General features: G+C 36.6%; 1 protein-coding gene across 5 annotated transcripts in view; it reads left to right on the plus strand.

Annotated features, from left to right (window-relative positions):
* ikzf2 (IKAROS family zinc finger 2) overlaps window positions 1–15,422 on the plus strand; it is a 50,785-nt gene that overhangs the window by 15,286 nt on the left and 20,077 nt on the right. For 4 of the 5 annotated variants that reach the window (XM_058393298.1, XM_058393299.1, XM_058393297.1 and 1 more), the window contains exons 3-4: window positions 3,329–3,433; window positions 11,882–12,073. In XM_058393298.1, coding sequence (XP_058249281.1) covers window positions 3,329–3,433; window positions 11,882–12,073 — 297 coding nt within the window. Of the gene's footprint in view, window positions 1–864; window positions 991–3,328; window positions 3,434–11,881; window positions 12,074–15,422 lie in introns of those variants that run through there. The other variant, XM_058393301.1, reaches the window with a different exon arrangement.

Consider the following 15,422-nt stretch of genomic DNA (forward strand, 5'->3'; position numbering starts at 1 on the left):
TACAAACTTTTGCTCTGTTATATCTCTCTATCTATTCTCTGCTGCAAATCTATGCTCTATTGTGATTGATTAACTTGTTACAAACCTATGCTCTGTTATACCACCATCTATACTCTGTTACAAACCTAAGCTCTGTTATAACACAACCTATACTCTGTTACAAACCTATGCTCTGTTATAACACCATCTGTACTCTGTTACAAACCTGTGCTCTGTTAAGGCTCTTTATATCTACTCTAATACAAGCCTATGCTCTGTTATATCTCTCTATATATACTCTAATACAAATCTATGCTCTGTTATAACTCTCTCCGTATAATCTAATACAGATATATGCTCTCTTATAACTCTCCATATATACTTTGTTAAAAATCTATGCTCTCTTATAACACCATCTATACTCTTCCAAAGCTATGCTCTGTTATAACTCTCTACTTACACTCTAATACAAACCTATGCTCTGTTATAATTCTCTACGTGTACTCTAATACAAACCTTTACTCAGTTATAACTCTATCTATGCTCTGTGATAATATTATTTGTCCTCTATTACAATTCTGTACTCATTTGTAACCCTTTCCCTGCTCTGTTATAACTTTATCTATACTATGTCACAAATCTGTGACCTGTTACAGCACTCTCGGTGCTCTGTTCCAACTCTATGCACAGTCATAACTCTATTCTGTAAAGCCCTGTCAGACATTTTAACAGAAGCATTTTGGAAGCAGTATGAATAGATAACTCCAGGCTGAGCGATCGGCTTCCTGTAATATTCTGAATCAGCCGCTCCGACCTGTTTGAAGGAGGGTCTGACTAGACACGTAGGGCTCCATTACAATAGAGAGTTTAACACTGACAGCGCAGGTGCTTTCCACTCATTATCAAACATGAGCTAAGCACCAAGGCTCTCTGCCGCGCAACAGTGTGTCCTTGTGGATGATTCTGAGTGTGTGTGGAGTTCAACCATGCAGCCAGTCATACAACAAAACAGTAAGTGGACTCGGATTGCTTGGAGAGCGGAAGTTTGTTTCGCTTTTAATTCAGATTTGTTTCATGTTTAACTCAAGTGTGGTAAATCATTCATATGTGAACGAACTCAGAAACAGTAACCGACAGACGCTGAGGGTGTATTGTGTAAGTTATAAACTAGGAGGGCATTGTGTATGTATGTGTGTGTGTGTGTGTATTGTGAGGCTTTCTCTGATGGGGTTGGGAGGAAAACAGATCAGTCAGGAAACAGTCGCTCCCCCTGGGCGAACGCGGGCCACGGCGCATAGCCGTTTCAAGCTCACGGTGCAGAGAGACGATGAAATCCAATCTAGATGTCAAGCATGTGGCTGAAAGGTTAACAAGCTCTCCCTGCAGGAGAGGAGAGGACGTCCCGCTGGCACACGCATCACTAAACAAAGCGCACGAGTGAGCCTGAGCAATCGGAGAAGGGCTGTAGTGTACACTGTGGCTGAAATCAAGAGGCGAGAGTAAGAACAGGTAGCGAGTGTGCACTGCAGTAGGAGGTCGGAAGATTGGAACACCGCTGCTTCAGTCTCACTGTTTGACAAGTGGAACAAAAGCCTCCGCTTTATTTTATCCGCACACACTCGCTGATCAAATGTTCCTGATCTAACATTACGCACTGGTTTAGTCAGAGGGCCGCCTACACGACAATCCCGTTTTATGTGTGTGTGTGTGTGTATTTATAAGTGTGTAGGCACGACAATGTGAATTACTTCAAGGTACGATTAGGTATGACTCTTACAGGATTAGGTCACTAACAGTTAAGTAGGTGGGTTTGACATTTAAATGATATATTAATTTTTTTTACTACTGCCTTTCATTCCTGCCCGTGTTCAGGAAGCCCCGCCCCCAGGAACTACTATGTCTATAGAATGACTGACATGACCAGCATCTAAACACAGACAATAGCGCTGTTTTTTTTTTTTCTTTTAATTTTGACATACGGTCTGAAACTGGAGACTCCTTCCATTTTTTCTTGAGCCTTGAATCCGTCACATGTTGTCCAGCTTCGACCGTACAAGTGCATGTGTATATGTATGTTGTTACTATGGAAACGTATTAGAACGAGCGAACGGGATTCGTCGCAGACAATTGATCGGACACTTCTGACCAATCAGAATCAAGAATTTTTCTGGGATAGCTACATATCCTGTGTAATATCATTTACTTCTTATCAGTTTAACTAGAAAATTGATTCATTGTTAGTTAGATTTAACCTTCTCTGAACTAACGTTCCAAAACGTTATCACCATCTGCAAAGTTACTCAAAGCTTTACCGGTTAGAGAAAGTCCACAGTCACTAATGAGCTCATTTCTTAATGATCGTATTTCTGGTGCTTAATTGGCCGAATACAAATTTGAGGTTTCAGTATTTATACCAATTTTAAGTAATATTCCGTAATTCATTTCATGCTAATTGATATCCTGGATACAGTCAAGTTAAGTAAAGTTTTACAGACGCATGAAGTCACTTTTTTTCATCGTTAATATTACCTGTGTTAATATACAGTGTATTATTTGTTATGTTTTAATATTGCTGAATTCTCAAATCTGATCAGTCCTTTCAATGCATTATATTGTTTCCATAGTAACAACATACTGGACCTAGTGTTTTGTTTTTTTGTGTGTGTGTGTGTGTGTTAGTGTGTGTGTTTAGTGATGGATGATGGATAATCCACGTAAAACCAATTCCGTACGTTTATGTTTATTTGTCATTTAGTGTCTTTGTAACATTCCGAAAGTTTCCGATGGGCATTTTTTTCTCTTGTTAACATCAAGAAAGAGAAAGAGAGAGAGAGAGAAACTTCCTCAGCGTTAGATGGATAAACGAATCCAGAGTACAGTGTGTGGTTTATTAAGAAATGAAAAATGGTTAACTGCAGACGTCTAAGAGGAATAAAACAGTTTGTGATGTGCTGATATGGAAAAATAATAACCCTTAGATGGGTGAACCTTAACATAGAAGTTACTCGGTTAAAGGAAAATATATTTTAACAGACGTGTTTAAAGTAGACGTATTTCGTGTACATAAAGGTAGAATGTGGATTTTTTTGGTCAGCAAATTAAACACCGTTTTTTAAAAAAAATCAACAAAATCATTCTGTGCAAGTTTTAAATTGCCAAATCAGAGTATATGTGTGTCTGGTTGTGCATTGTGTGTGTGTGTGTGTGTGTGTGTGTGTGCACGCTGTACACATATGCATTACCATCTTCAAAGCCACTCCACTCAGTTCCCCTGAGCAAGACCTCACCGTGCTTATCTTTCTCTCTGTGTGTGTGTGTGTGTGTGTGTATGTGTGTGTGTGTCTCTAAGGTAACGGCGAGTGCTCTCCCAGGAAGGAGGGCAGCAGAATGCAGGTGGACCTGTCACTCCACACACACAACGGGCAACATTCCCAAAGTCCCACATCTCCCGTCGGTAAGTCTCCACCCACGAACACTCCCTGTGCACTGTTCCACCACACACACGCATACACACACAGACACACAGACACACACACACATACAGGAACACACGCATGCCTTTTTGCTCACCTACTTCATTAATTACTTATCAAAGTGGTCCTCTTATCTGCTCTAATTGGGCTTTTATACCGAGAAAAAAGGCTCTGCCCACTTTTACACCAACATCATTTCCGGAAGTTTCTTTCACGTTGATTAATATAGATATTTTTAAGAAACCACTGAATCAGGAACTACTGCCACTTTGATGACAAAAGATACACGGAAATGAGCGATCAATCCCATAATGCACTGCGAACCATCTGAGCAGTTTCTCTTCCTGACCTCATTACATCTGTAATCTAGTTTTTTCCTTTTTTTTGTCTTTTTAGGAACAGCATTGTAGGCAGGCTAAGTTTCAAACTATAAAACATATTAAATTAAGGAATAAATTAAGAAATATGAGACTATTAATCTTATATCCGGACATATTTATTAATTTTAGATTTCTGAAAAGTCTAGAAATATGTCTCTTGTTGGATATTTGTTCATAAACAATCGAATAAATAGAAATTTTAGTTGGATTCACAGATATATTTGCGTATATCTTCGCATTAGTTTTTTATTGTTGTTTTTGATCACTGTAGAGAATTGTCTGGTTTAACGCTAATCCAAACTGATAATGAGCATCCAAAAAAAACCTAAGCTCTAAAATCTAAGCTCTGACACCGGAGACTCCTTCCTTGAATCTCACCTTCTAATTTATTCATTATTAAGCTTACTGTGTGTTCAAGTCCTCCTGGGAAGTCGGTATTTACGAGTCAGGAAGTCGTAATTACGACATCGGGTGCGTCAAGGTCACTTTGGTCAGAGAGAGATGGAGGAGAACCTTCTGTAAATTAAATAAGAAAAAATACAGACAGTTTTTTAGAAAATGAAACCTTTATCGTTACGTATTATATTGTGATAGTACATTCAAGTTTTTATTGAATTGTAAGCCTGAAATCAGCTTCAGTTTCAGCTACAGATGTTTGTTTGCATTTGCGTTTGCGTTTCCACCATGTTTTCTTACTGACACACCCCTGGCACCGAAACTCAAAACTTGAATAAAATCAAGTTTCCCCACTCATAATTACGACTTTGTGGTGGCACTCAACTTGTAAATACGATTTTTCCGACATACGACTTGCCTGCTCTGTGAGTCTATGTAAATGAAGCGTTACTATAGGAACCTGTGTAAAAGCAGGTGCTCCTTCTAACCAATCAGAATGGAGGAATGCTGCTACTGAAGCTTTAATAGCTTCATCACAAGCACATGAATCCGTAGCATCTTTAATCGTCGAATGTTTTTATATTTAGATTTATTCGATCAATTCTACAGCTGCCGTACATACGTTTACTCCCAGGACCTGACTGTTTTTTTAACAGTGTTGCCAAAGTCACACAAGAAAAAAGGAGAACTGTTGGCGGACCAGTGTGTAATGGATAGAGGAAGAAACTTTATCTTACCAAGTTTAAAAAAAAAACTCAGAATAGTGCAGATCTTATCTCGAGTGTGATGGGACAGGCATCTGCCTTCCTCAAAATCGTGAGCGTGAGAGACGTGAGCTCCGTTTTTGGGGCTCGTCATCGTGAGCTGGTGTACAGAGAAAAGGGAAGCTGTCAGATCTGAGGAATCGACATCGACACACACACAAACACACACACAAACACACACAGACACACACACACACCACAATCCCATGAAGCTGTTGTCAGATACACAACTGTCGTTGCACAGCGAGAGTTGAGAAATTTCTAATTCATATTGAGCAAAGAGAAGTTGCTTCAGCTTTTTGGATTTCTTGCAGCTACACAAACTTCTGTAGCTTGTTTTTGCTGCACCATAGCGATGCCAGATTCTCGATTCTGATTGGTCAGGTAGTGTTGATTAAGTTGCACTAACAGCAGCTCGGACAGCAATGCAGCTACATCATCGTTTCTATAGTAACGGCTAGCAGTTACAGAAAGCTTTCTGTGAGGAGACGTTTATGAAACATCGAGGGAAGTCGAGGGTGAGGGAACGATGGTGTTAATAGCTGTGAAAACAGGAACTAACTTAAAATTAAACGTATAAACTATAAATGAAATAAAAACGGATTATAAAAAATAAAAACGGTTAATATATCTATTGTTAATAAATAAAAAAAAGGAATGAAGCAAATTCGAAAATTGTATTATTTTAAATGAATAATCTGAACATTTTGCTTGTTTTGTTAGTAAAAATTATTTATTTATTTATTTATTTATTTAAATGCAATTTTATTTTATTTTATTTTATTTTATTTTATTTTATTTTATTTTATTTTATTTTATTTTATTTAGGTTTTGTTGGACCTTTGCTCATATTGGATTAAAAATATATCAAATAAACCTTACACATTTAAAGATTGTCGATTTAAATACAATAATGTAGTTTTCAGAATCACAAAATGTTGTGCAATTTCTTGTGAATCATAAAGAAAAATGGAAAAAAAAACAAAGTAAATGATTCGATATCAATTCTACACTAAAATAATCGTATTAATAAAAACCTGAAACATCCCGGAGCAGAACCGCAGGAAGGGTGATTTATCAAGAAAGCTTTTTAAGCTTAGTGGAGAAACAGGAAATGTGGCGGTGCTTTATAATCACACCATGCCCTTTAACTCCAAAATCCTTCCCTAAAACCTGACCCTTCAACTTTACAGGTGATTGAAGTCTGCATCGTTAAACACTTACACACTGGAATGTTAACTCATAATCATCTCCCGGTCCTCCTTCTTCAGCCTCGCCCTGCTTGAATCTGTCAAAACCTTTCAAAAGGTCGAATTCCTTTTTTTTAAAAAACGGAGAAAAAGGATTTAAAAAATGGAATCTTACGTTAAATTTAAGTAATGATGAAGAACGTCATCATCATTCCATGATTAAAGATGTCATCTTCTTACATTTTCTCTTCACCTAGAGGTGCGATACAGCTGAAAATATCATTCTAAACAATCTAGGAAAATATATAAATCATTTAAAAAATGTACTTGTTAGAAAAACATGGAAGATTACCCACAATGCCTGAAAAAAATGTAGTAAGATACAGAATCACTCAGTATTATTCGTGAGTAGTAAATAAATCGAAACATTTTAGGCAAAAACATTAATAAATAAAATACATAAAAATGAATCAATATATTAAATGCGGCCCAAAAAACCCACATTACAATTGAAATGTATTATTTCAAATAAATAAATAAATAAATAAATAAATAAATAAATAAATGATAATTAATAATTAATAAAAAATAAATACAGGAATAAATTATTTATGTGATACAGTATTATTATTATTATTATTATTATTATTATTATTATTATTATTATTATTATTATTATTATTTTCATGAAGAGGCAAACCAGGCTTCCTAATGCAGTACCCAAAGTGGTCCTCTGTTTCTTTGCTAATGGTGATATAACATGTTATGAACACTACTTACGAAGCATCAACCTTTTGAACAACTCATAATAGTCTAAAGCATTTACATTCCTAATTATAACTACATTTCTGAACGCATGAGACCCCGAAGAAACATAGTCAGGGTTTATTATCGATATGACCTTCATATTAAGTGTTATAAACATTTCGAGTCAGGTCAGGTTTAAGCGTTACAACCACACTCCTTTTAAACCCCTGAGACAAACACACAGATGCTCCAACAGCAAGTGCTGTGCTAGTGTGTGTGTGTGTGTGTGTGTAGCAAGCAGAGACGTCTGAGTGTGGGCGAACTGTCTGTCTCTCTCACTCCATTTGGCCTCTTTGATCGCTTGAGGACGAGGAGGCTGAAGGATTCGCTTTGTCGTTGTCCCGGCAACCGTTTCAAGTTCACCCAGCTGCAGCCACCCGCGATTCTCTGTCTGCCTTTCTTTTTTTTTCTTTTTTAATGGTGCACCGTGAACAGAAGTCAGAGTGATCTGTTCTTAATCATGACCAGTCTGAAAGTGAAACTCTCCTAGGCGTAAGGGTTTATGAATATATCCTCACGTCATGTGCGTACAGCGAGACACAGAGCTCACAGACGGCCATTTTGTTTTCAGTCCAGTGGCCATGCGGTGCTTATTAATGCATCTCGATATTAAGGAGTTACAATACGAAACTTCCAACAGTAGATTATTTTTTGTTAAATAAATACTCTTGATATTATTTTTCATTGTTGGTGTTGGTCATAAATCACACAAAATTCTTGAAATGAATTAAATATTTCTCCATAGTACTGTAGCAATTAGGGACATAAAACTTTAAATATTCATATCCATTTTCATATGTTTTAATGTTTTTTTATTTCTTATTATATATTTCTAGAATATTATATATTCTTATTATATATAATATTCTAGAAATATTTTAGTTACTCTAGTTTATTTATTTATTCGTTTATTTGTTTATTTGTTTATTTACTAGTACAAAATTCTATCTCGGATGTTTTGTTTTATGACTCCACGATTGCGCCAGTTAAAATAGATCTCCCAATATAACTTTCCCCAGAATGAATGAATGAATGAATGAATAAATAAATAAATAAATAAATAAATAAATAAATAAATAAATAAATAAATAAATAAATAAATAAATATTCTTGAAAAATGTTTTCAGTACAAAAAAAAATAACTTTTTTTTCTTCGCCACTTTCCTAACATAATGCTGACTGTCAGGTTTTAGTGAAAGGAGAAAAAAAAAAGTGTGAAAGTGTCCAGAAAAACTGTGGCACATTCTGCAAGATGCTCAGACAAGGACAAAACAAACAAACAAACAAAAAAATATATTTTCTTTTAAAAATGCATGACTGTGGCTCAGACTGTTGATGCATTTAATTTATTTATTTTTTCCTTTTACTTTTTTTCCCCCTTTTTTTCCTGTTTTTGTCTCCATTACAGTGGAATCTGTGTAGATTTTTCTGTAAGTTCATGATTTTTATTACAGCGTCTTACTGCAGCATACAGTAAATTTGTTCAGCTTCTTTGTGGAACCAGACGCTTCGTGGAACTTTCTGGAAATTTAGAAAGTTAGAGAAGCTAAACGATATCTAAACAATATAAACAACAATATCGAATAATATCTCATTCTATTCGATCAGATTCAGTTTAGCGTCGGGACGGGTTACACTACAGAAAGATCCGGAACGTCGTCTGAGCTCACAGTCAGGATCGAGTGCTTTAAGCTTTAATCAGCGTTTAATCTCAATCAGAGTGGCTGATTTTCCTTTTTAAGGAAGATTTTTTTTTATTCTGACAAAGAAAATGTCAGGATTTGCGTCGGTATTCGTTTAGAACGCTTATGTAATGTGTTTTTATTGGATTCAGTCTTTACTTTACCTCAGGGTTGCTAGTTTTCATGCTGTATATCGCTCAAATTATAACAATGCAACTGTTTTATTGCATTGTTATAATAACTCGAGGGGTTAATTAGTTCCTTTTATCTTATCTTATCTTATCTTATCTTATCTTATCTTATCTTATCTTATCTTATCTTATCTTATCTTATCTTATCTTATCTTATCTGATGTTGTGCTGAGATTAGACGATGCAATGAAAACAAAATCTCTACCAATAATTATCTTATTGTTTCTTTGGCAATATAATAAGTACAGTAAGTGTTGGGGAAAAGCATCTCACACACACACACACACACACACACACACATAGGCAGCTGCACTTGTGCTTTTTTTCTTTTTTCTTTTCTCAAGTCTGTAGCACTCTATGGGCTCTGTACCATGTTTCCTCTGAACAGTAAACAGAAATAAAAGCCAAGAAAACACGCAAAACGATTCATCTTTTGGTATTTTAATCAAAATAATCTGCTCCGAAGGTGAAAATAAATAAAATCGAAATTCATATCCATGCCTTTCTCTCTGTCCCTGTCCATGACATGGATGCGTGTGAAAAAATATCAGAGCTGGAATCTCCAGGGCGTGTCGCTCTCCTCATCACCTGACACGACCGTCCCTGATAAGGAAATCTGCCTTGCTTCTTTCTTCTTCATATCAGTTTTATTTTCCACGAATGCTGTTTTCGGTGTCACCCAAGGGCAAGCTCGGGTTGCAAGATCCTTCGTCGAAATTGCGTGAAATGTTTACGCGGGAATTGAAGTTTTATTTTGAGGAAGAGTTGATTGAACAACCTGTGATGCAAGGTGCAGTGTTGTGGCATGTGCAATGCCACCACGTACCAGGCGTTCATGGGTGTTTCTTTGAAAGCGAAGGAGCACACGTGTTGCGCAACATCCACTGACACCATCGTCAGACTTCTTTGGAAACGCCAGCAGGCAAATCGAACATTTCATGTGGCTACGCTAAAGGGCATGTCACGTTCAGGCACTCCGGCACTTGTTGATGGTGCTGAAGGAAAAGAGGCGTGTGCTGCTGAAATATTTTCTGCGTTCAGCATAAGCCTTACGCTTGATTAGTTTTATAAACGTGTGTGTTTCTGACATGCCTCAATCTGCCTGAAGGACATGGACAGGATAGCAAACCTCTCCTGACCCCTGTAATTAGAGACATTACATTAGAGAAGTTTTTTTTTGTTCCTTATGCTGCAGAACAGGATTATGGGTAGGAGGGAAGCGACTGATCCAGTCTTCCTCTGATCTTTCACTCGGTGACTCAAAGCCGCTCCTGCTCAGAGATTAGCGCGAAAAAAGAGCTGATATAACAGAACAGGTTGGGCCGGATGGTGCGCTAACACAGTGAGCCGGGACGTTTCTCCACCTGATGCATCGAAGAGGAACGTGGAGAGGTGTTGTTTTTTTCTTCCTGTGTAGTCGAGACGGAAAACTTGCAGGCTGGCCGCTTGTCATTTGCGTCTTGCTTGTTTTTCTGTCTCATTTGTGTCTTACGGCGTCTATTTTTGGCTCTGTGTGTGTGGTGTGGTGTGAGGATGGTTCCCCAAATGAGTACAGGGGACAGTTGTTCAGGTCAGACAGCAGGGCGGCGCTGCACACACCTCTTCTTATCTCTCCTCTGTTTTAAATATGTAGTTCAGAAAACTTACAGCTTGAAAAATGCATCTTATTTGATGTGAAACTTCCACCTCTGCTCTTTCTCTCTTATTAAGTAAGAAATTAAATAAATGAAAACACATGAAAACAATTTGCAAACAAATACAATTACAAATGATAAAGATTGTTTTATCTGTTTATAGATACATTTAATATGTATGCATTTATATATATATGCATAATATGCATATATCTACACACATTAAACTTGCCTAAAAAGTATGTATTAATACCTAATAATAATAATAATAATAATGACAAATTTTATAAGAATCTATTTATATTATTATTATATCTAATCTCATATATCTAATATAGATATATGAATAAATAAATAATATTAAAATAATAGTGTTTATAATTATTATTATATCTTAATAATGGTTTCAGTAATACTTTTTTATTTTTATGAATAATTCTACAATAGAATTAAAAAATAATATTTTGTTTGGTTTTAGGGAATAATTTAAACTCTATAATTGGAGTATTTACTCTTATCATCTTAGAAAAGAAAAATGAAAATAATATAGATTTTAAATTTTAGTTCATTAGTATCAAGAACTGCATTTAAATTTATGTTCACTGAATTGTTTACTTATATAAACGTTTTTTTTTTTTTTTTCTTAACTAGTTAACTGCAGACTAATTAAGAACTAAACCCAGAGATAAAAATAATGAAAAACATGACATTTGTTTTGTTTTGTTTTGTTTAATCAATTTTTGCCATCTGAGTTACACAATAGCTTACTGTCTGGAATCGAGTGCGACTCAGTTTCGGTCAGATCATGAGTAGGAGGCGTAGGAGTAGGAGGAGACTAAATGGTTAAATGGAATGTTGCCCCAAAAACAAAAGGAGGCTCTCGATCCCGGGACGAGGATCCGGAACTCACTTCTGCATAATTTGCATATTAGTTATAAATTTTGAGGGGTAAAGTGGAACAATTATGAGAGTTAAAGTTGAGGTCTGGAGTCTGATCTGTTTCCGCAGCATGTCTTATGACTTATTGTTATGTGAAATCAGACAACATCTAAGTTCTACTCATGAGATCAGACTCCTGTTGCTGTGTATCAGAGTTTTAATCAGGACAAGGAAACTTTTTCATGCTTGGCTGTCATAGTAACTTTTCACAGTGGATTGCTCCGGATTGTGTGTGTGCATGTGTGTGTGAGTGTGTCTGTGTTGCATACATTGAAATAGTTGAAAACGATCTCACTCTACAGTCATGATTAAAACCTGTTTAAATGGAATCAGAAAATTTTTATTCACACAACAAACAAATGTGTGTGTGTGTGTGTGTGTGTGTGATATATAGTCAATCAGAAGCCGTAATGTTAATGATCCCCTCTTGGTTATTTCTATTCCAGAACATAAGGTCAAACAGGAGGAGGAAACTGAAGAGGAGGCAGAGAGAAGAGTCATAAGCCAAGATGAGATGGCCCATAGCGGGGAAGAAGGCTCGGCATTGGAAGAGCCCATGATTGACAGCCTGAACAACCTCCAGGATGTCGGAGGAGGGGCTGAGCCACCGCCTGACGCTGCGATACGGCTGCCTAATGGTGAGTGTGATATGAACGAAAGTTAATTTCCTTTAACACCAGAGTGTTTTATTTATTCCTCTTAAACCATAGTTTAAGCAGCTGCTACACTTAAGAGCCTAAAGGTGTACTTTTTATCCATTTATAGTTACTTTTATCATTGTGGAACGTCCATGAGACAAAACAAGTTCTTGTTCTTACTGATATTTATAGAAGTCACTCACACTATTTATTTTATTTTTATTTTTTTATAAACATGCGGCTTTCCATGTTACGACGTTTCCACAAAGTATACATTTGAGAAAGAATTTTTCTAAAAAATGAAAAGTTTTACCTCAGATTCTTACAAAAACACCAGAGACTCCTTCCATAAATGTAACTGGCATACGTAAAGAAAGCTTTAGCATATCAACAAACATTCGTGTTTCTTTGGACCCCGAGAATGAGCTCATGGTTACTATAGAAACCGTATCATGTTTGAGTACTTCATATCAGCGAGTACTGAGCACTCGCACTTCTTGTTTCTTACACTCAAGGTCACCATGCATTCATTTTCATGTCCATTTACATGGAATGTCATCAGGCTTTATGTTAAATATCGAGTTCAAACACGGGAACGTAAAAACTTTAACAACACACAACATAAACATTGAGATAAAATGTTTCCTGATTGCTTGCAATGTTAACTCCTTGCTATATGAATATCAAGGAGTATCAAAAAACCATGCAGCAAACAAAACATTTCTGATGCGTTTTTCCAGGTGATGTTTAGACGTTCATTTCTTTGCCTCGCGCTCACTCTCTCAGCATACTTGCTGTGCGTTCCATGTTTGGCTACAAAGCAAGAAATGAACCGATGCACAGAGCTGTTGTGAAATTCTAAACCACAGGCAAAAAGCACTTCGAGGTTAGAACACACTTGTGGAAAAATTTGTGTAAATAATCCTACACACTCACTTTGATTCTTAATAAATAGGTTTTTGGCGTCTCAGAGGAAGGCAGACTGCAGAACATTACACTCGCTTTCTCTTCTTTCTTTTTTTTTTTTTGTGACTAAAACTTTACTTCAGCATTGCACTTTGTGAACATTTAGATCTCAGGGATTTGCTACAGCCTGTTTAACCTGAACATAAGTCATAAATTGCATTAAGGTTCAAGTGTACTGAAGTATAGATCAGGGTAAGAGCAGATATGCGTGATAGGAAAAAAAAAACAGCGTAGGTTTTAAATGTTTTCTCAGGGACACTATCCCAGGAATCCTCCACAACCTGTTCTGGATGTCTCATCTGGCACTGAATTGTGTTCATCAGAACTCCAGGCTCAGATTTCAACTTTCCGTACAGCTACTGAACAAAAAAAAAAAAAAAAAAAAAAACTCACCTAGAGTAGCATCTCTAGACACGTTTAGATCTTATCTGGTTCTGGATTTTCTACATGATTGCCATGGGAAAGCTAAAATCAAGCCGGTAACAAATTTTGAGATTTAAAATAAAATCCCATCTTTTTAAAAATTTTGCTAAGAAAAGGAGTCAGAAGAAGAAGTTCACAGCTGGGTTGAAACCTTGGCACTCTGTGTTACCATGTTAAGCAGCCAAACGACCTTTAAGTTGTGTACGAGGGTGCTTTGGAAAGCCTGTGTGGTAAGCCAGTTTCTGCAAAAAAAGGACAGCGAAGGGGCTACGCTGTTATGATCTAACACTTTCTCATCCCACTACTCTATTTATAAAAGGACCAACGATGCATTCTGAGAATGTGTTTCGATAGTGGTTAGCACTCAGAGTGAAAACCAACATCTCATGGTTTTCCAGCTAGGGGTGGAACCATTTTAAAAAAAAAAATACAAAAAAAAAAAAAAAAAAAGCTTTGTACAGTGACAACAGTGCAGCAGGGTTTCGTACTTCTCTGCTTCACATTTGCAACATTAGATGTCTTAAAGTGCTATTGCATTGCCCCTGGAGGGTCGTTGTTAGTCCTTGTGTCATGTTTGATCTCAAGAAGCATTGACTTCTTTATTATTATCATCATTATTATTGTTGTTGTTAGCATTACTGACCAAGAGAATCAAACTCAAATTCTGTCTATCCTTTAAAGGTCCAAAACAAACAAAAAAACCCTAAAACTATTATTTTTCTTCTTCTTCTTCTTCTTCTTTTGGCTTTTCCCTTCAGGGGTCTCCACAGCGAATCATCTCTCTCCACCTATCCCTATCTTCTGCATCCTCAACACTTGCACCCACTAGCTTCATATCCTCATTTATTCCATCCATATACCTCCTCTTTGGCCTTCCTCTTTTCCTCCTGCCTGGCAGCTCCATGTCCAACATTCTCCTACCAATATACACACTCTCCCTCCTCTGGACATGTCCAAACCATCTTAATCTCCCCCAAACGTCCCTCTGATGTACTCCTTTCTAATCCTGTCCAACCGTGTCCTACCCAAAGAGAACCTCAATGTCTTCAGCTCTGCTACCTCCAGCTCTGACTCCTGTCTCTTCCTCAGTGACACTGTCTCTAAACCATACAGCATGGCTGGTCTCACCACTGTCTTGTACACCACTGTCTTGTACAAGACTGAATTTTTTAACATATTATTATCTATTCTATCACTTAACACCAACAGGCTCTGAAAGTCTATGATGTTTCAATGAACCAACACTTAGTTTAGAAGTTTTAAGGTTTATTTTCCTTTTCTAAGGTTAAGAAAGAAATTTAATTGACGTGGGATAATTGTCCTAGGATTGTTGAGTGCTTGCCTCAATCTTTGCATTCCATGCAATGTAAAACATTTTAGATGTAGATCTGAAATTCATCGATTTTAATTATCCGTTTGACTTTGCGAGAAAACACAAAACACGGCTACATACCATAACTGACAACTTATATTACCATTTTTGGTTAAGCCTCAAGCAGTGTTCTTATTTCATATACTCTAAAGCGGATCTATTCTGTACTGGTGCAATCATAACTTCCTGCTACTGGGTTTCTCAAAAAAGCTTGCATTACTACTCCTTATGAAAAGTCCTCTCCTATATCTTCGAACCCGGTTTGTAAGGGCGTTTTTGCAGCAGTTAATCCATTTATCTAGTCTGAATCAGAGCGAAAACAATTCTTTTAGCTTGTTTGTTTGACTTCTGGGTTGGTATCACAATGTGGTAATTAATCACGTTCACTGTGCAGAAAAAAAGTTAAAGCAAATATAATGGAAATCAAAAATCAAATCAAAAAGAAATAGGTCATTAGATAAATATCTAGTTTCAGACATTTTGTGTATCACACAACAAACTGTGATTATTCAGTTTAGCATGCTAATTTGTTTATCCCAATTTCCACAGCACACATTTCTACAGCACTACAGCTCTGTGCTTTGGTTC

Source organism: Hemibagrus wyckioides, linkage group LG06 (assembly GCF_019097595.1).
Source record: "Hemibagrus wyckioides isolate EC202008001 linkage group LG06, SWU_Hwy_1.0, whole genome shotgun sequence".
Lineage (NCBI taxonomy): Eukaryota > Metazoa > Chordata > Actinopteri > Siluriformes > Bagridae > Hemibagrus > Hemibagrus wyckioides.